This window comes from Neomonachus schauinslandi, chromosome 12 (genome assembly GCF_002201575.2).
Source record: "Neomonachus schauinslandi chromosome 12, ASM220157v2, whole genome shotgun sequence".
NCBI lineage: Eukaryota > Metazoa > Chordata > Mammalia > Carnivora > Phocidae > Neomonachus > Neomonachus schauinslandi.
Genome location: NC_058414.1, coordinates 44751987 through 44772268, shown reverse-complemented (window position 1 = coordinate 44772268; position 20282 = coordinate 44751987). Strand labels below are relative to the sequence as shown.

The 20282-nt window shown below is 37.1% G+C and overlaps 1 protein-coding gene across 1 annotated transcript in view; it reads right to left on the bottom strand.

Annotated features, from left to right (window-relative positions):
• Window positions 1–20282, bottom strand: part of SCIN (scinderin) — a 76837-nt gene that overhangs the window by 31292 nt on the left and 25263 nt on the right. The window contains exon 4 of the mRNA XM_021689576.1: window positions 19599–19748. Coding sequence (XP_021545251.1) covers window positions 19599–19748 — 150 coding nt within the window. The remainder of the gene's footprint in view (window positions 1–19598; window positions 19749–20282) is intronic.

Genomic DNA, 20282 nt, shown 5'->3' with positions numbered 1-20282 from the left:
CTAATCCTTGTTCAAGTATGGGCACTGCCTGGAGTTTCAAAACACATTAAAGAAGTTATTTTCAGGCACCTGGGTGGCTCAGTTGGTTAAGCGACTGCCTTCAGCTCAGGTCATGATCCTGGAGTCCCTGGATCGAGTCCCGCAACGGGCTCCCTGCTCAGTGAGGAGCCTGCTTCTCCCTCTAACCCTCCCCCCTTTCATGTACTCTCTCTCTCTCATTCTCACTCTCTCAAATAAATAAATAAATCTTAAAAAAAAAAAAAAGAAGTTATTTTCTCTGGGAATATGCTCATCTTTTTGTTGACACAGTGATCAATAAAACATTTTAATTATTGTGCATACTAAATGATTATAATACAGTTTTTCTTTTTTGCTAAAAGTGGGATCAAGACACAAAACACTTGGAATCAAAGGTGCTTTTTTAAAACACCTTTACTGTGCTTTTTTAAAACACCTTTACTGTGCTAGAAGTATGTATATCTTCTAAGAGCAGGAAAAGGCTCCTTATATACCCTTTTGTGATTCTACTCTAACCAAGACAGTAGTTTGGAATCAACAATTTGGGTTGAGGACATATCTAGTACTTGGAACTTTCCCAGTGGGCCAAGTAAGTCTGAGATTTGGGGCACACTCTAACTTTTAATTTTCAGACAATAATTCTCATATGAACCAAGGTAATTAATTAGCCTCTCAAAGGATTGTAGCACAGTTGGGAATTGAACCCACGGGATTTACCAGAAACAAGCTTAACTGCAGGGGTAGGGGGATGCTGTACATTGTCCAAGAATCATTTTAAAATTCAGTACAACAACTAAGCATTTACCAAAAACCTCATTGGGGTATACAAATGAGTTTCTAACCATCTTCTCAAACCTTAAGAACTTTACATCTTATATAGAAAGAGGAAAATAACTAAACATATTCTCTTTATCAACTATGCCATACATTATGATCTTTGAAATAGACTGTAAATACAGCTTCCTTTTTTTTTTTTTTTTTACAGGTAGGATAATGCCTAAATTTTAAACAGTCATTTTAGGTTTGTCAAGTGATTAGCATTTAACTCATGTAATCCTTGGTGTGTGAAAAAAAAAACATATATTTTGACAATTTAAAGAGGAAGGGAGGGGCACCTGGGTGGCTCAGTTGGTAAAGCGTCTGCCTTCGGCTCAGGTCATGATCCCGGGGGTCCTGGGATCAAGCCCCCTGCTCCGCAGGGAGCCTCCTTCTCCCTCTGCCCCTCCCCCTGCTTGTGCTCTCTTTCTCTTAAATAAATAAAATCTTAACAAAAATTAAATAAACTTTAAAGAGGAAGGGAAACAGAGAAGCCTTATCTGATGATGTTTCTTAAAAATTTCATCTATTGTTCCAGCCAAGACCTGTCACTCAAGCTTGGAGTCTCCCCACCCCTCCCCTTCCTTCAATTATTTTCTGTAAATTTCCACTTAAAAGTATCATCATCCTTTAACATGCTCCAAATGAACTTAGCTTTCCACAAAACTGGCCATTCTCAATTCTCCATTTGTGTCAGTGAATCTCTATTCTGTTCACCCAGACTTAAAATCAGGAGATCAGTTCTGAATACTGCCTGTCCTCCATATTGAATCTCCTACTCACTTAGTCATTAAATTCTGCTTCTTTATAATGTTTGGAGTCACCTTAATTCCCACCTCAGTGAAGTCCCTCATCACCTGAGCGATGGGTTACACCTACTCCTTTCGGTTCCCTCCTGCCTTCAGGCTCACCTCATTTTTTCATCCAGAAAGTTATCCTGTACACTGGCTGGAAGGCCCCTCATTTCACTTTACTCCTAAGTTTCAAGAATATGACTCCAGAAAAAAAGGCTTGTATCCTCTATCTGCACCAGTGACTCTTAAAAAGTTCAATGTGCTCAAGCAACATCTGGGTAACCTGATAAAATAAACAATCTCAATAGCCAGCTATTAAGTCGTCAGGTCTGGGGTGAGGCCCAGGGAACTGCATTCCAGATGATGCTGAATTGGCTGCTTACTGACAGAGCCAAAACTTCTGTCTGGATTCCAAAGCCCCTTCAGAGGCTGGATGTTACCGACACTGCATTATTTCTCAGCATTCTCTACCACCTCCCTTCTCTCATCAAGCTGATGTTTTCAGTGTCCCTTGTGGGAGCCACACACTTTCCTTCCCCAGGGCTCTCTGGAATGCTGTATGTAACTTCTACCCAGGTTGACTGGGTGTGGTAGAAGCAAAACTGAGCAATTATTCTTTGGTTGGTTCAGCTAATCATAATTGGCCCAGGAATAGTTACTGCTTATTGAGTGTCTACTATGAGTCACGCACTGTCAGGAGCTTTGGACGCGTATTGTTTCATCTTTATAAGAGATCCTATGAGCTAGATACTGTTATCCCCATTTTACAGAAAAGCTCACCGATGTTCAAAAAGAAGTGAATGTTCCACAGAACTGCTAAGTGTTGAGGCTTAAATTCCATCACAGATTCCTTCAATGCCATAACTTTAATGATTTTTAAAATTTTTCTATTTTTAATTTTTATTTTTTATTTTTTTAGAGAGAGAGAGAACAGGGTTGGGGGGAAGGGGTAAAGGGAGAAAGAGAATCTTAAGCAGGCTCCACACCCAGCATAGAGCCTAACCCTGGACTCATTCTCATGCCCTCGAGATCATGACCTGAGCTGAAATCAAGAGTTGGACACCTAACCGACTGAGCCACCCAGGCGCCCTTCAGTCATTTTCAGAATAATTAGTTGCATACTTCCCTAAATCAAGGGAAACTAGGAAACTCGGAAACAAACAAAAAGATTCTTTCCAAGGATGGTGTCTAGGGGCTCCTTCTGGTGATCTGATACCATAAAGTTATTTTCTTTCCTTTTCTTTATTTTCTAATTCAGTAGAAGATTGATAGCAGCAAATGATTTCGTCCACAGAGATGCACAGGAATTTTTTCTGGTGGAGATGAGACTAATTTCTCCCCTGTGGAAGAGGCCAGCTTTGCATTTGTCAGCAAATTCATCTTAACACTGATCACCCATTCACTTGTCTGTTCTTTAGATTCTTCTTTGAACTAATTACAATATCTCACTAGTTCTCTTATTTTTTTTTAAAGATTTTACTTATTTATTTGAGAGAGAGAGAAAGAGAGCACGAGCAGGGAAGAGGGGCAGAAGGAGAGGGAGAAGCAGGCTCCCCGCTGAGCAGGGAGCCCGATGCGGAGCTTGATCCCAGGAGTCTGGGATCATGACCTGAGCCACCTAGGCTTAATGACTTAAATAAAAATTTTTGATATGGGTTATTTTATATTTGTATGAGAGTCATGATTTTATTTGTTTGAAACTACCTTTTAACACCTAGTACCCCTCTTGTCTAAACCACATGTACTGAAATCTGTTCACATATTTATTGCCTTTTATTGTGTATTACATGTCTTCAGCTAACACTTCTCAAGTGCTACTGTGTGCCATGCCTGAGATTTCATGAATTTTGTTTAAAATATGCTTCCAGGGGCGCCTGGGTGGCTCAGTCGCTAAGTGTCTGACTCTTACTTTCAGCTCAGGTCATGATCTCAGGGTCGTGAGATCGAGCCCCACATCAGGCTCTACCCTGAGTGTGGAGCCTGCTTTGGATTCTCTCTCTCCCTCTACCCCTCTCCCCACTCTTGCGTGCTCTCTCTCTCTCTCTCAAAAAATAAAAATTAAAATAAAAAAATAAATTCTCACATAGCCCTACTTACTAGACACCAGTCTAAGAACGTTAGATTTATTAAGTCATTTCATCGTCACATCAACTGGGCACTCTTATTATCCCATTTTATGCCTCAAGAAACAGATTAAGTGACTTGCCCACTCCATGCATCTTACAACAAATGACAGTCAGGATTTGAACTCTGGCTCCAGAGTGGGTGCCTGTAACTCGCACGCCGTGCTGCCTCTGTGGGAGCTTCAGAAAGGTCTTCACACTTAATTGCTCAGGCCTTGCCTCTGGAGATAAAGCAGAAAGTGTTTCGCAGCAGAGACTGTAGAGGGGACACTCTTAGTTCTCTCTTTCTGAGGAGAGCAATTCTGGCACGTCTACCGCGCAGCACGCACGCTGGTTGATACCGTGACGGTGTTCCGCCCTCTTCCCTCCACAGCTGTCCTCATCTCTCCCCAAACCTCTCTCTGCTCCCCTTCCTGGCGGCTCTGCCCATGCTGGGGGCCTCAAAGGCTGACAGAGGGAAGGTCTTCCATCACATCAGGGTGTCGTGAGAACAAACTGCGCTTCAAACAAGATACGACAGTGTCCAACCAACCTGAGTGCACTACCAAGGAATGTAAAATAAGGCAATAATACTTCTTTACCCATAAAATTGTTACAAGTTAGGAGACAACTGACAACATCCGATGTTGGGAAAGATGCTGTATTCTACTAAGCACTCTCTGGTGAGAAATAGGTAACAGAAATCCAAGAAACAGTCCAATTATTTAACCCAGTAATTCTATTCTAACGGTTCATTCCAAGGAAATAATTAAAATACAAGCAAAGGATCAACCTAATAAATACATCACAGCATTTTACAATATTAAAAGACACAAACCACGTAAATGCCCAACATGAAAGGGATTCATTGAATAAATTAGGCTGTATCGATAGAATAGAAAACTATACAGACATTAAAGTATTATAAAAATTATGCGATGGTCAGGAATATGTTCGTAATATCTCAAGTATAAATTTAGTTTGCAAGACATTATCTATAGTATGAACTCTTTCTTGTGAAAGCACAGAGATACGTACATGAAAACAAAGATTAGGAAGGATTTAGTTATTTTTTCCTCAAAGGTGGGACTTGGGGATATATTTTTTCTCTATTGTGACTATACATATTTTTTAAAAATTCAATAACAAGCAGGTATTTGGGGGTGCCTGGGTGGCTCAGTTGTTAGGCATCTGTCTTCGGCTCGGGTCATGATCCCAGGGTCGAGCCCCACATTAGGCTCCTTGCTCATTGGGGAGCCTGCTTCTCCCTCTCCCACTGCCCCTGCTTGTGTTCCCTCTCTGTCTCTCTCTCTGTCAAATACATAAAATCTTTAAAACAAACAAACAGGTATTTGTCCTTTAATAAATAAAATTGTAAAAGCTTTTATTAAACAAACAAACAAAAATACTGACCTCTTGTTTTTGTATTTATTTTCTCTCCCCAGTGGAAGAAACAGTTGCCATTTCGTTACCTCAAATGGAATAATTATAATTCCCTTTTAATTTATAAGCTACCTTAAGCTTCTCCCTCAGGCTTCCTCATTCAGTTCATCAAAGCATAGTAACTATTCTTGATGGATTCCTAAATGCTCTAGGCATTTTGATCAGAGAAACTTTTGTTAATGTAAAGACCTAGAACTGGCTACCAGTGACAAAGGGGCCTTAATATTTCAGCTAGAAATTAAGTGATTCCAAAGGTCACAGGTACTATTTTGTTATAGATGTGATCTGAGTAGAAAAATGGGAGTATCTCTATCTTCTCTCTGTCAGTAACATAATGGAAATGTTTAACAACTTAAGACACTATTCTAAGTACATTAGAGAGGCTGGAAATTTGTGGAAATAAAATTTTGTTCTATGCCAAAGTAGACCTTCTGTTGTGCTGTTCACTCTTTGCCTTCAACGGGCATTCAATTCAAAATAATTCAGAAGATATTTATATTAAATCATTACGGCAAATACACCAACTTGCTTTAGATTCACAGTCCCCCAGCTTCAGATTTTCTGGGTCCTCATGACATGGGTCAAGACTATCCTTAGCGTCCTGTGTTTTCTCTCAATGACCCGTTGTGACTTTTTCTTTTAAAACATAAATGGGCCTATGTGTAAATTTGTTTTAGAAAGAAAGACCAGGAAGTTAAGAAAAAAGTTGCTCTTCACAATCTTTACTTAGTTTTCACATTTGCACCAGCCTTTATTTATTTATGTTGAATCTTTTAGCCAGCCCCACCTATTTGGAATATGAAATTCCAACATTTATGATTTGCTCCCTCAAGACACGTTTTCTCTATTTTAACTTTCTACAGAAAAGTTAGGATGTTTGGACAATTTGCAGAAGTATTTGGAGTGAAGAGTAGGAAAAGAAAGGATAATATGTGCTCTGGAGGAAGGACAATACCTAACTCAAGACTCCAGATCACTCTGGATGAAAATGTTCCAAGCTGGTGACAAGTCCCCAGAGGATTTAACATAGAGGGTCTTATATGTTTCTCAACTGTGATTTCGCCTTGACAGATCAGGAAATTGATGATGAGAGAAGTTAGGAGTTGTGCCAGAGGTCCAAGTCCTATAAAGAGTAAAAGCAAGGACGCAAACCCCAGGCTTCCCAGCTCCTACTGCAGTGCTCCCCACAGCAAGGGAGACCTCACAGTCTTCTTACGTCATCACATTAGTATGCATGGCTATCTCTGGTCTCACTAAAAAAGCAAAGGAAGCTCTCGGGTCCTCAGAGCTAACACTTTAATTACCTAGAAATTCATCTGTCTTATTTCCTTTCCCTAACTGGAAAAAAAAAAAAAATCAGTCCATCGTTAACATATGGTGAATAGATAAAAATTATAAAGGCGAAATATAGCCTTGTTATGGTATATTTTCTTGCTTCCAGGAATTTTATGGCTTAGGTCAGACAAATATTTGATAACAGGAAAGACATACAGAGATATAAAATTACAGGCAATTCTGAGAAAAGCTGTGACCCCGTTTAACTAGCTCCACCTAATCTTCCAACATTTGCTCTCCTGATCTCAGTGTGTGCTCTCCTGCCTCTGAAATGCTTCTATCCTGTTACTGATGGATCAAATAAAAAGGGTAATTTAATATATCAAATAGCGGGTAAAGTCATTCTAGACTGAGAGAAAAAGCATGTGAAGTATATGTTTGGATAAAAGGATAAAGTGAATGACGAGTCTGCAAGAGAGGTTTCGTTATTTAATAATCTGGGCTAGGACTGTCCAATAGAATCTTCTGTAAATAAAATATTTCATACTTGTCCTGTCCAACATGGTTAGTCATTAGCTATCTCCAAGTACTGAGCACCTGAAACGTGGCTAGTGTAACCAGGTAACTGGATTTTTAATTTTAATTAATTTAAGTAGCCATCTGTGTCTGACAATGCTGTATTTGACAGTGTAGCTCTAGAGGACTCAGGGAACGCTGTGACCTTGGAAAACTCACCATGATGCAGGTCTGATCCTCAGTGTGACAGTAACATCACCATATTAGAGATTAGATTTAGAGGGTCCAACTCACAAGAAAGTCAACTCCTAAGTGATTATAATATGGAGAGCAAATTGACAAGTTACTATACAATGGAAAGCTAACTTACAAGATACTATGACATGGAAAAAGCTAACTCACAAATTATTAAAATACATAAGCCAGAATGCCAACTTATTAAATCAGAGCAGTTATCTTAACTGGCTACATATTAGAACCATCTGGGGAGTTATGATAATGACTACTAAAGTCTGAATGTGAGCCCAAAATTCTGATTGAAGCCCTGGTACGGTGTAATTTCAAAGCCCTCTGGGCCTGGGTTCTGTGATATATTCAAGTTTTTAGTGGCATCAGCTTTGTTAACCTGGTTCATCCATCTCAACCATTAAGACAGGTCTGCCAAGCATTTCTGATGTTCAAATAGCTTTTCAGGGAACCCTTCCCTGGACAAATGGTCATGGCCTGGCAGTCCGGAGGCTACCCCAGAGCAAATCTCAGGTAAAGATTTTAGCCCATCTGCTCTTTCTGGAAATCTTTTTTTTTTTTTTTTTTTTTGGTAAGACCGCAAACTCGTTTGGACATTTCTACCTGGTTAGTGCTTGAATAGTCACTCCCGTTGTTTGCCTCTGGAGTTTCTAATTAGTATGTTTCACAATGACCATCACACCTTTCTTCTTGACAATCCTCATTTGGTAGAATCTGGCACTCTGAGCTGGATGGACCCACTACTGGGTGACTCTGTGACTTTGTTTCCACACTTAAAATGGTCTAATAATTAATGCCATTCACAATCATCAGGATGATTAAGTGAAATAATGTATGTGAAGTGACTTGTCACTATACCTGGCACATCGTGAGAACTCCACAAAAGTCAGGTCTCATCCTTTTTCCACCCTTATATACATTGAATGAAACTTGTCTTGCTCAAAGGGTCATTCTCTCTCTTTGGTATGACCTTGCCAATCACCACTCTGATTCTTTGCATGATGATTTTACCACTGAACTTCTTGCCACACACCTCCCTGTGGACTTATATTTACTTATTCACTTATTACTTGTTTACATCTCGATCTAATGATGCCACTAAGTAGTCTCTATGTCTTGACCATGTACCCTTAAAGTCTTATATTTTAGATTTAAAACTACAAGTTGAAGACAGATCTAAATGTCCCTCTTCAAGCAAAACCTGAAGAATAGTCTCCTGTGTATCAGCAAGGGCATAATAATGCTGAAAAGGAAGTACTCTCTTCTCTTCTTTGAAGTTTCTCCACAATTGAGGTATGTAGGATGACATTAGTCCTTGGTTATAAAGAAGATTCTCTGGTCTTCCCATGTGTTTCAATCCTATCTCCCCATTTAGTCCTGTACACATGACCTTATCTTGGTGAGTCAGCACACAGCAGTTACAGTTTATTTATCAGTAAGGTTGACGTATGGAGTGTCTGTGCTATATCAGCACCATAGGAAAGAGCTGGGGCTATAATGATTAATAAGTTAGCCGTGGCCCCTGTCCTCAGTGAGCTGACTTTCAGTGCAGGGATGCTAAATAGGTTTTGCCTATCCTTGCTAAATGCTGGAGGTTGCTAGAGCAGCCTACAGGGAAAGATTCTCAGGTTGCTTCCAAATTTAGTGAGGAAGTCTAACATGATCCACCAGCTATTACACTCATGGACAAGCGGTAGAAGTGGCAGGACACATTCCATTTGTTTTCAACCCTAAATACATGAAAATAGCCTGCAGGGATTCTCAAACTCAGAGATGTATAAAGAGTGTATCTTATCCAGAGAGGATCACCCTTCTCTCAAGGTTGGCTCTCTATCATAATGCCTTTAGGCTTCTCCCCTCATCACTTACTGCCTATTTTCACCAACTTTGGAGATTACCAGAGGGAAAACTACTATTGGTTGGGTGAGGGGAGGAACGGAGAAGAAGAAACTGCCTTTCTTCTCCAGATTCTTCTTTTGAGGCAACAAGAAGACAAAGACCTGGGCGCCTGGGTGGCTCAGTTGGTTAAGCGACTGCCTTCAGCTCAGGTCATGATCCCAGGGTCCTGGGATCGAGTCCCGCATCGGGCTCCCTGCTCTGCGGGGAGCCTGCTTCTCCCTCTCCCATTCCCCCTGCTTGTGTTCCCTCTCTCGCTGTGTCTCTCTCTGTCAAATAAATAAATAAAATCTTTAAAAAAAAAAAAAAAAAGAAGACAAAGACCTACACAGAGCACCCCTACTGTGAGAACATGAGCTAAACAAACCTCTAGGAGTATTTTCTCATTGTCCCTTATCACCACATACACATATGCACGTATTTACACAAATTTATTTCATTTTATCTCCTTCTATCCCTTTAGAGAGAGGTAAATAAACCTGATTTATATATTCCCTTTAACTGGATTAAGCCAAGTTTTATGGTAAGAGAGTTGTGAAAACTTCCTCTCCATCGACATAATTCAGAAAATTTCCCCATACCAAAATTTAACCAAGCAAACTCAAAAAGGCTTTCATATACTCTGAGGTGCTTGAAAAATATTTCCATAGTTTTTATACTCACATTAAAAAATGTATTTTCCTTCCAAGAAAATGTCTGCCCCAATTACCCTGTATTACCTTCCATAGTAAGGACGAAAGATTTTATGCTGACAGTAAGAGATATGAAACAAAGGGACAAGCCAAGCTACTGAGTACAAACGTATGCTACTAAAGGTATTATGATATGGAATACATAAAATAGGTATGATTGTCAGAAGCATGTGGCATGATTTTGGAAGTTCTAAAATAACTTCCCAGCAGATGGGATTCCCATCTCTCTGTATGTTCAAGATGGTTGCTCTGTAATGAAGACTGCCTGGTGAGTTGCCACTCTCCCATTCCCACACTCCCTTGGGCAAGTTAGGCAGGCTCTCCATGACTTACTTCCTTCATCCATAAAGTAAGGGTATAGAGATCCCATTTGGTGCTCTGCCCATCCCACCCTGGTCTACTTGAGAGGTCATCTATAGATAATTTCTTAAAGGTCAAAGCCTCTTGCTCTTTGTCTGATGGCATTATCTGGCCACCGAGCTGTACTGTATCCACACACAAGGAAGGCTGGAATTCTGGGGAGTTAACACCCAAGGAGCAACCTTCAACTAATGAAGGATGGGAAATTATTGGCTAAATCCTGTAACAACCTCAACCACTTGTGGGCTGACTCTGAAGGGTGTTCCATAGTTTTCATAGGGTTCCTCTGGGACTAAACCCCAGTGCCCCATAGCTGTAAACTACTTATTTATAAAGTATTGCCTCACTTTACTCCTACTTGCTGCTTCCAGGACCATCTTCCAAATAACCGCCTGCCCCCAAGTCCTTGTATAGAGTTGGCTTTTGGAGGAACACAAACCAAGACAGGGGATAACAGACGTATCCACTTCCTGGGGTTGTGGTAAGAACGAAATGAGCTCATTCTTGTAAAGCCCATAGAAGAATGCCAGTCACAAGGCAGGCACTGGATGTTTGCCATGATGGTGGCTGTTGTTATCTCCTCTACAGCAAAAAAAAAAAAAAAAAAAAAACTATGACAGATTTTTTCTTAGATGATGGAATTTCTGGGTTAATGATCAGAAGTACTTGTATGATATAAAGAAAGTGCAACTAGAGAGATTAAGGAACACACAGAAAATTCAGCCCACCAGTGAGCCACTTGCCTTTACCCCTGCAGAACAGCAAGATGAGAGAAATTAAGTGATCACATAGCAACAGAGCTACAGGGAATAAATACCACAGCAACTGACACTTAACTGTAGTGCATCTGCTGCTTGCTTTGAGATGGTTTTTGATTAACCTATTAGTCTTGTCTACATGCACTCTGTCAGACTTCATTAAAATCTATATTCAGTTTGGGTTTGCTTTTTAGTTGCCAGCATTCATTGAAATTGAGCATTGATATTTAATTTATCCACTATGCATGGCAGAGGACTTCATTTCCCTGTATATTTGCATGGCTCTTGTTTGTTTGCGTGCAGGTACTTAAAATATTTTAATATTTTTTAACAGTATGTTAGTACTTTTTTCCTGATTAGTAGAGTGTTATACCCAGAACTGAGGATTGCCTCTTGCTTTCCCCTGAAAATATACTTTATTTACCTGAACAAACCATGCTTTCCTGACAAAGTCACTTTAAAATCCCTTTTTATAGATAAATACGTATATGCATATTTAGACAGATTACATATATGTGTATACATATGCACATATATATATCGGGATAAGATGAAATTGTCCTAAAATTGCTGAAAGAAAATATACTCTTACTGTTAATTTTTTTATTACATAGTATCACTAATATTATAACAAACATGAGGAATAATATAAAATTAAAATGAAACCTGCCATTCTAGTTTAATATTTAAATTAAATGTATAAATATTAAATAGTTAATATCTAATATTCTAGTTTAATAATTGATTTAGTTAATTCCAATATGGACCTCGTGGGGACAAAGGTCTATTCTTCTATATAGTCCATCTGTCCTAGAATTGTACTATCTTATTTACAGGTCTTACTACACTATTCCCTCACTTCAGCCACAAACTAAAGGAAAAATTGCCTCATTTAGAAATGACTGCCAAGTGGTATCAATTTGGGTTCATTAAATAAAAGTGACACCTGATCAGTAAGGTCGCAAGTCTTCATGTTGAACTTTGGTGTGATAAAGTGGAAAATTATTTGAAATATTATATTGCAGCATATGGTTAACTATACTGTTACTATCTTTCTTATCTTTGTTCAGAATATTTCAACTTCCTGGGATGCCTGGGTGGCTCAGACAGTTGAGCATCCAATTATTGGGTTTTGGCTCGGGTCCCGATCTCAGGGTCCTGGTATCAAGCCCCACATCAGGCTCCACGCTCAGTGGGGAGTTAGCTTGAGATTCTCCCTCTGCCCCTCCCCCAACTCATGCACGCATGCGTGAGGGCTCTCTCTCTCTCTCTCTCTCTCTCTCACTCAAATAAATAAATAAATCTTAAAAAAAGAGAATATTTCAACTTTCCCCGCTGGATGAACTGGCAAGGAACAAAATGAGTATGTGAATTAAATACTAGAAATCCAAATAAAAGATTCATTAAAATAAATGACAACAATGAATGGTGCCTTGAATAGTGCCTGGGACATAGTGAACTATCAGTAAATGGTAGATAAAATTAGCTATACTAAAAAAAAAAGAGAGAGAGAGAGTGAGAGAGCTATAGCAACCACAGTGTTCTTGAAAGCATTATAACCCTGCAGCATGTGCTACTTGTCACTATAATTCTTTGGATTTTGAGTACGTACTAAGTATCATGGCTGTAAAGAAAAATGGAGAAAATGATTTAATTATAATGCAATAGAAGAAAAGGAAAGATTTCTATTTTCTGGTCCTCTGATACTTTCTCTCTAGGCAGGACTAAACTAGAGAGAGTGACAAATATTTTGAAACCTTTTAACTTAAAAATCTTTGAATGCGTAAGCCCATAAATGGACCTCCTCTTTCTACATGGCTCTCATAATAATGTTATTTCAGACAACAAATACTAATGAGCACCTATGTACCAGACACCATGCTCCAAGAATGGGAAATTACAAAATGTTTAAGACATTGTTCAATTTCCCAAGAATTTACAAAAAGACCCTGGAAAATAAAGGAGGGATAAACAAGGAAGCTAAAGCTGCCTGGACAGCACACAGGAGAAGTGTTTTCTCTGACAAAATCTTTGTCTCTTAGTGTCAAAGTGTTTACTGTGTCTATTGACCAAATTAATATCTCAAGCTACTCAAATTTCTGCCCTTACAAAGTACAGAGTTGTGACTAACAATGAAATCAATAAGGAGGCAACAGAAAATAGTTTACTGAGTGATTTGTATGTGTGTGTGTGTGTGTGGCTATTACAAACCTACAAAACAACCTTAGGTCTTACATATAAGGAGCTCAAAATACCCATGTTTGTTCCCAGATGCTAAAAGGCAATGTGATTTTTATTCTTGTATTACTTTTCCATAAATTTTTAGACACTTTAAAAAAATACTGTATACTCATTGTTCCAAAATGGTCATGAGGGGGATTTTCAAAACAGCTCCCCATTTCTATTTTTGGAACTTCTAAGGTTCATTTGATATTCTACAAAGATAAATGGGGATTGATTTATCTAATCAAAGATCATCCCCAGAAAATAGTTTCTCCCACTCTCTATAGAATCATGTTCAAAATGATCATGCTTGATTTAGGTATACAATAATATTTAAGTTAAAAGATTAAAATGCAATCTCATGTAAATCCAAATACCCAAGATTATGCTATTAAACAAACATTTCCAGAAAGAAACTTTAAGGAATGTTGACAGAATTCTAAATTTCCAAATTCCAGTTTTTTTCTTTCTTAATCTTACTTTACATGTTGAGGTATGAATATTCCAATGCTTACGTTATTTAATGTTCAAAATCACTTCTGGTTTGACTTTTCTGTAAATTTAAATTGTATTAGAACTTGGGAAGCATTAGTAATGTGCACAGCCTTTTGATGTTGGGGGAAGAGTAAGACAAATATATTAGGTGATTTCAAAAATAAAGCTCTATACTTGTGTAGTTCCCTGGAGTTCATGGGGCATGTTCACTTTTAATCTAGTGATGAGAAGGGGCAGCACCAGGGCTGTGGGGAACAGCCAAGCAAAATGGTCAAGGCCAGTGGACAGCAGTGTTGTGTGCTAAGCAGTCAGAGAAGTGGGTTTTTGTGGTTGCTGGACACGAAATGGGGAGGTTACCTGACCTGGGAGGAAGGATTCTACAGTAAGACTATCCAACTACAGCTCTGAGGAACATGCATTTTATCACAGAATGAAAAGTTTTAGACCCAGTTACTTATTTCTTACTGTGCTGCATGCTTTCACCTGAAGTACATGCAGCCTAATCCGTGGGAAAGTATTGCAGTAAATATAAACAAGCCCAAGATTCAGTTACGACTTTCCAAAAGGTTAGTTGTAACTATCTGCCTGCAGACAGAAGACTAGCAAAATATATGAATTGTCCTTATCTAAATACAACTGCTCTTATATAAATACAGTTGATTTTAAAGCCATCAATAGTGTGGCTTTTTTTAAATCTTCACTAACACTGTTATCTAAAAAATAGTAAAGATTTTTTACGAGGTCCTACTATCCTCTAGAAAACAGAAAAACAAATATAATGGGTTTCTGGTACCCTATAGTTCACAGTTAATTGCATCAATTATCCAAATATGAATGAGCAATGAGAGCTGTAAACGTGAGATAGACATAAAGGCAGTGTACTTCTACTTCCTTCCCTCAAGGAACTTAGCACGGCAATGATAACATATAAATTTTATTTTATTTATTTTTTTATTAAGGATTTTTATTTATTATTTATTTGAGGGAGAGAGAGAAAAAGAGAGCACAAGCAGGGGGAGGGCCAGAGGGAGAAGGAGAAGCAGGCTCCCCCGCTTAGCAGGGAGCCTGATATGGGCTCCATCCCAGAACCCTGGGATCACGACCTGAGCTGAAGGCAGACGTTTAACCCACTGAGCCACCCAGGTGCTCCAACATATAAATTTTATTTGGCAAAATACTCTGGGAAAATATGACTAAAATTTTACTCGTAGCCTAAATAGACATCTCAAAGAATAATTTAAAAAATATCTGCACTATTCAACTCTAGATTTTACTTACAAGATATCCAGATGGGCACGTCGTACATATCCAATCAACTTGCGAAGAGAATGACTGAAAGGATTACTTTATTTTCAAGCTGTCAATTATGACTTATAATAAGATGAATACAAGTCCTATATTGAGAGATCCTTTGGGGGCTAATCTAGCCTATATGCTATTATCATACAGTCTAAAATACATGAATTTTGTCGTGAGAAAGCTTTCAATAATGGTGGTACCCAGCTATGCTTTCTGGTGTTTGCGGATCCTCACCATCTGCTCCCACTTTCTGACTCTGTCTTGATCTAGAGTGTGCTTATCTCAATCAGATGATAAAATAAGCAGTTTCTGAGCTTCACTGGGAACCAACCCAGTGCTCAATAAACACTAATTGAGATGGAACATGATATTCCAACTTTCCTTCCAATTTCCTTTCTTTTTGGCCAGAATCCAAAACAATGATTGTGCATGACTTTCCAGGGGGCCTTCGTGTTTTTATAAAAGTGAGAAAGGCTAACAATTCAGCAATATAGCAGTTGCTTACAATCTCCCTATATTTTTACTGCCAGTATTCCGCCATAAACATTTACAATTATTGTAGACTTCATAAGTTCATTAAATTATATTGAAAAGAGTCTTTCTGGATTAGAAAAATTACTTGATTTTTGGTATCATTTCAAAAAACTTGCCCCTTCTGCATTCTCTTGTTGATATCCTCCAGATGTTCTTTTTTAAAAACTGGAAGTCTATAAAACAGATAAATTACTGACTTTAGCAATTTTTCCTCAGGGCACTTTTTTAGCTTCCCTCCTAATGTATAGAGGATGAATAGGACCAACGAAGAAAGTCTGGAACCTTAGGGTTAGTGACATATTTAAGGTTCCTTCACATTCACAGATTGTTTATTTTAAATAAGAAAAGAAGAAAGAGTAAGAAAAAAGCTTTACATAATTTATGTGCAGCTTTTCCTGGTAAATACGTTTACAGTGGAGAAAAAACACGCACAGGGTAAAATGTGACTTTGGTTACAGGCCTTAGTTAGTTCCATGTACAGGATAATTTTCATATTTAGGCACATGAGTTTTTAAAAGTGCTCACAATACAGGTAAGAGGCTGAACATACACCCTATTTCCCCAGACAGTCTTGTTAATACATGTTGTCTCCTAATCCTGTCTGGTTAGTGCCCCCCTATTACTCTCCAAAGTGCTTTGGTTTGAAGGATAAATTTATGATCATCCTAGAGATAAGCCATGTTAAAATGGTATGACTATAATAGCATGAACAGATAGCTGAAATACCTAGAAATAAAGATGAATTCTTAAAAAAAAAAACCTCTCAGAAAAAGTACTTTTCACTATTTATAGTGTTGAGCACTTTGATGTGTTAGAAAGACACACTCTGAATATTCTGCATCAAATATGGAGTAATGATAATAGCATCATGCACATGAAGTCCTTGATTTTAAGCTATTAGTTACATCAACTAAGTTATTAGTTAATATTTTAAGCTATTAGTTAGTTACATCAATTTAGTTACAGCAAGTCCTTGATTTTAAGTTATTACTTACCTTCATATAGAGACTTTCAAAGTTTTTGAAGATAAATAACTTTAAAAGAGTCTTATAAAAAATGAATCACTTAAAAGGACAGTTTTAAAAGATATTTTGAGAGAGTTTTAGATTTTTGGAATCCTTCTCTAGCAATATCAATAGTTCCATTAGAGTCTCAGAAAAAGAAATGACATTCCATTGTCTTCAACAAAGAAACCTTTCGTGTGCGTGTAATATTAACCACTTGGGATAATTTCCGAAGGCTATGGGCCCCTTCTAAGAAAAATACTTTCTAAATGCATAAAATAAGATACAAAGTATTATAATGGAAACCTATTATATTGGAATATAGCTATCAAAATGTATTTTCTAAATGTGATAAAGTAATATATGAGCTTCTTCATTTACTCATTATATAATATTATTGAACAGCAGGTCTAATAGCTATCATAATTACCAAGAAGTGATGAACACAAATAATATTTTAAAGTTATCTACAATAACTATAATGTGATGTGAAAAGTCACAGATGCTACTCATGCTACTGGTTTGTCAAATACATTCACAACTGGAGAAAATTTTAATTAAGAGGTTAGTGAAAATAAAGTAATTTTTTCCCAAACAAGTTCATGACCTCTTTGAATTCTATCATTATGGGTACAATACTAAGCCTAGAAAGTCAAACTAGTTTATTATAGGTGCATAATTAATTCATCAAACAATTATTTAAACAATTATTTAATCAGGCTACAAAACATTTGTGAAAACAAAGAGCCCAGCAAATGCTTTTTAAAAGAAAGAAAAATGAAAATTCATTGTGTAAATGAGAGCTGTCAAATATAATACAGTATACATTGAATGCACTGAAAAGAAAGCACAGTAGGTGTTTTCTAGAATGTTTTAAAAAACAAAAAATGAAAATCCCCTAACACATAAACATCACATTTTACATTAAGGATTATGTCCCTTATCCCTATCACTAATATTTTAAAATTGAAGTTATATTTTTACAATTTTTCTCTTCAGGTTTGCATTTTCTTTTTAACTTTCACAGTGTAATGTATTAATTAATGTATTAATTTACTGCTTAACCTTTTTTGCCCTCAAAACTCTAAACGAAATCCAATAAGCAAGCAAACGTATACACGCACAGTTTAGGCCCTCAGCCTGTGGCTTCACTTCCTGGTACAGAGTTCAGACGATTTGGTAAACACAGAAACTGCTTAAGAGGCAAGGTGGGATCACAGATCATTGGAAACTAAAGGGACCATAGAAGCCACTCTGTCTAACCCTGCACTTTACAAATGAGGAACCAGAGACAACAGAGGTTAAGGGACTTACTTGGGACCCAAGATGACAGAGGAGAAGCTCGTCTGATAGTTAACAGAGCACCCCCTTCACTACTCCACCAGGACGAGTCCTGGGTCCACTCTTAGCAAAGCATAGTTATTGAAACAAGACATACAATCAATTAGAAATACATCTTATTTACAGATTTTTGCTTCCAAATATGAAATCTGCAAGACTTAAACAGTGATTATATCTCTAGAACAGAGGGCTTGAAAGAATATTAAAAGTTCAAGAAATTGTTTTGAATAGTTTTCAAAGTCTAATTTATTAGCGATGTTATTATGACTATTGGAAACTGAGTTAATCCCTAATTTTACTTTGTTTTTTTTAGTTGGCCTTTTTTTCCTGATTATAAAAGGAAAACACATGAAAAAATAAAAAATAATAATAAAAGGAATATACATCTATTATAATAAATTTTGAAAATGCAAGGACAAATAAAGAAAAAAATAACAAGGAGCCATATCCCAAGAGTCAAAGACAATATTGGTAATATTGTAATATTTCAGCCTATTTCTTCCCAGATATATATGTATATACAAATATATACCTATATTCCTACATATAAACTTATATTAAGATATTATTGTATATAAAATTTTATATCCTGCCTTTTCTCTTAGCATTTGACCATGAACATTTTCCCACTGAATAAAAGTCATTTCTAAAACATCACTAACATGAAAGTCTGTGTTTGGTGGTTATTAAAAAAAATAAAGTTTAAAGACATTATGACAATAAAATTATCCCATATAATTTTTGATCACTGGGCTATTGAGGCTATCACTACATCAAGTAACTCTAATGCATGAAATCACTCTAAATCAAAATTATTAAAAACACGTTTATAAGAGAGAGTCGTTAGAAAAACTTGAGTGCAGATAGCGAAAGTCATTGAGGAAAATGTGTACTATCCCAAGAAATGAAAACTCACAGAAACACCACCTGCTACTATTAAATGCAGGAAGATTCAGAATGGTATTTTTACAACAGTAAATTTTGACAGGGTTCTGCGAAGTCATGAGGGAATAAACATTGGTACAAACATTTAGGGCCTGATATACCATAGGAGTTCAATAAATATTGTGGAATGAACACACGGGAGTCAATGTACCAACATGTATCAAGACACCTGAATATGATTACACCCCTGACTCATAATCTTAAGGGAAAATATAAAATATATACACTGAGGCACTCGCTGCAGTTTTCTTAAAGGGGAAAAACTGGTCACAACTAAATGTCCAAGGCTGCTATCATTGTTAAGTAAATAACAAAGGTATAAAGAGCCATGGAGATAATTTTCAAATTAATTTAACAACTATACTAAAATTGTAAGGGTCTTACCAAGAATTCTTAGTTTAAAATGATTGAAATATTTAAAATATTGGTATATTTGTTCTCATGGAATAAGATTTTATTTCATCCTTTTAATCAAGTAATGAATGCTAAAATTGAAGAATATCATGGCATTAAAAAAATATATATTCAGAATCCCACATGAATAAACTATTATTTGCCTTCCAAAATATATTCTTATATTCAATGTCAAAGTGTTACCCATCTGTCCGCCTATACAACAGAAGATGAAGTCAGAGTCATACCAGTGGTGAAAGAAAAGAGTCATGACCTTCTATTTTCTCTATATCATGACATAGATAACCTTGATGTTTCCTCTTACCGAATCTTAGCCTAGGCCCAGTATTAGAGAATTTGTTAAAACTAACAGACACACACACACACACATACACACACACCCCACTTACAGTGATAAACCTTTAAAAAACAACACAAGTCACAATACCTTTCTGAGCTCTGATGGCTCACTTCCTTCTTCCACCACAATTAGTTGAGATCTTCCTTTTCTTTCGTTGTCCCGAATGCCAATGGCAACCTGGCTTGCCTTCAGACGCTCGTATTTGTTGCACGAGGAACCACACCATTGGTAAATTTCCTAAAAGAAAAGGACAGATCTTTTGACCCTGAAATACATGGAGGACATTTAGCCCTGTTGTAATACTCACTGTTAGTATTAGGAAAAAATAAAAAGATATTTAAAAAAAAAATGAAAGTTATCTATTGTTGAGGTATATATAATTTTACATACTTATACCTCATTCTGTATCCTGTTGTTTTCAGTTAGCATTATAAAGTAACCATTTTTTAAACATGGAAAATATAAGTATGTATTTCACCATTCTTTGGGTATATCCACTAATTACAATTTACGAAAGTAAACTTGTATGTTACCTAAATTTAAAATAATAGTTTTACCATATTTCAGAAAGGTAATAAAGAATCTGTTACAGTAATGTGCTCTTGATGATTATAAAAATTGATCTAATGCTTTTGTAAAGCAATTTAATGAATCTTATCAAAAGCCATAAAAAGAATTAAGACATATGACCCAGTAATAATACCATCTGGAATTCATTTTAATAAATTATTCATGGGCGCCTGGGTGGCTCAGTTGGTTAAGCGATTGCCT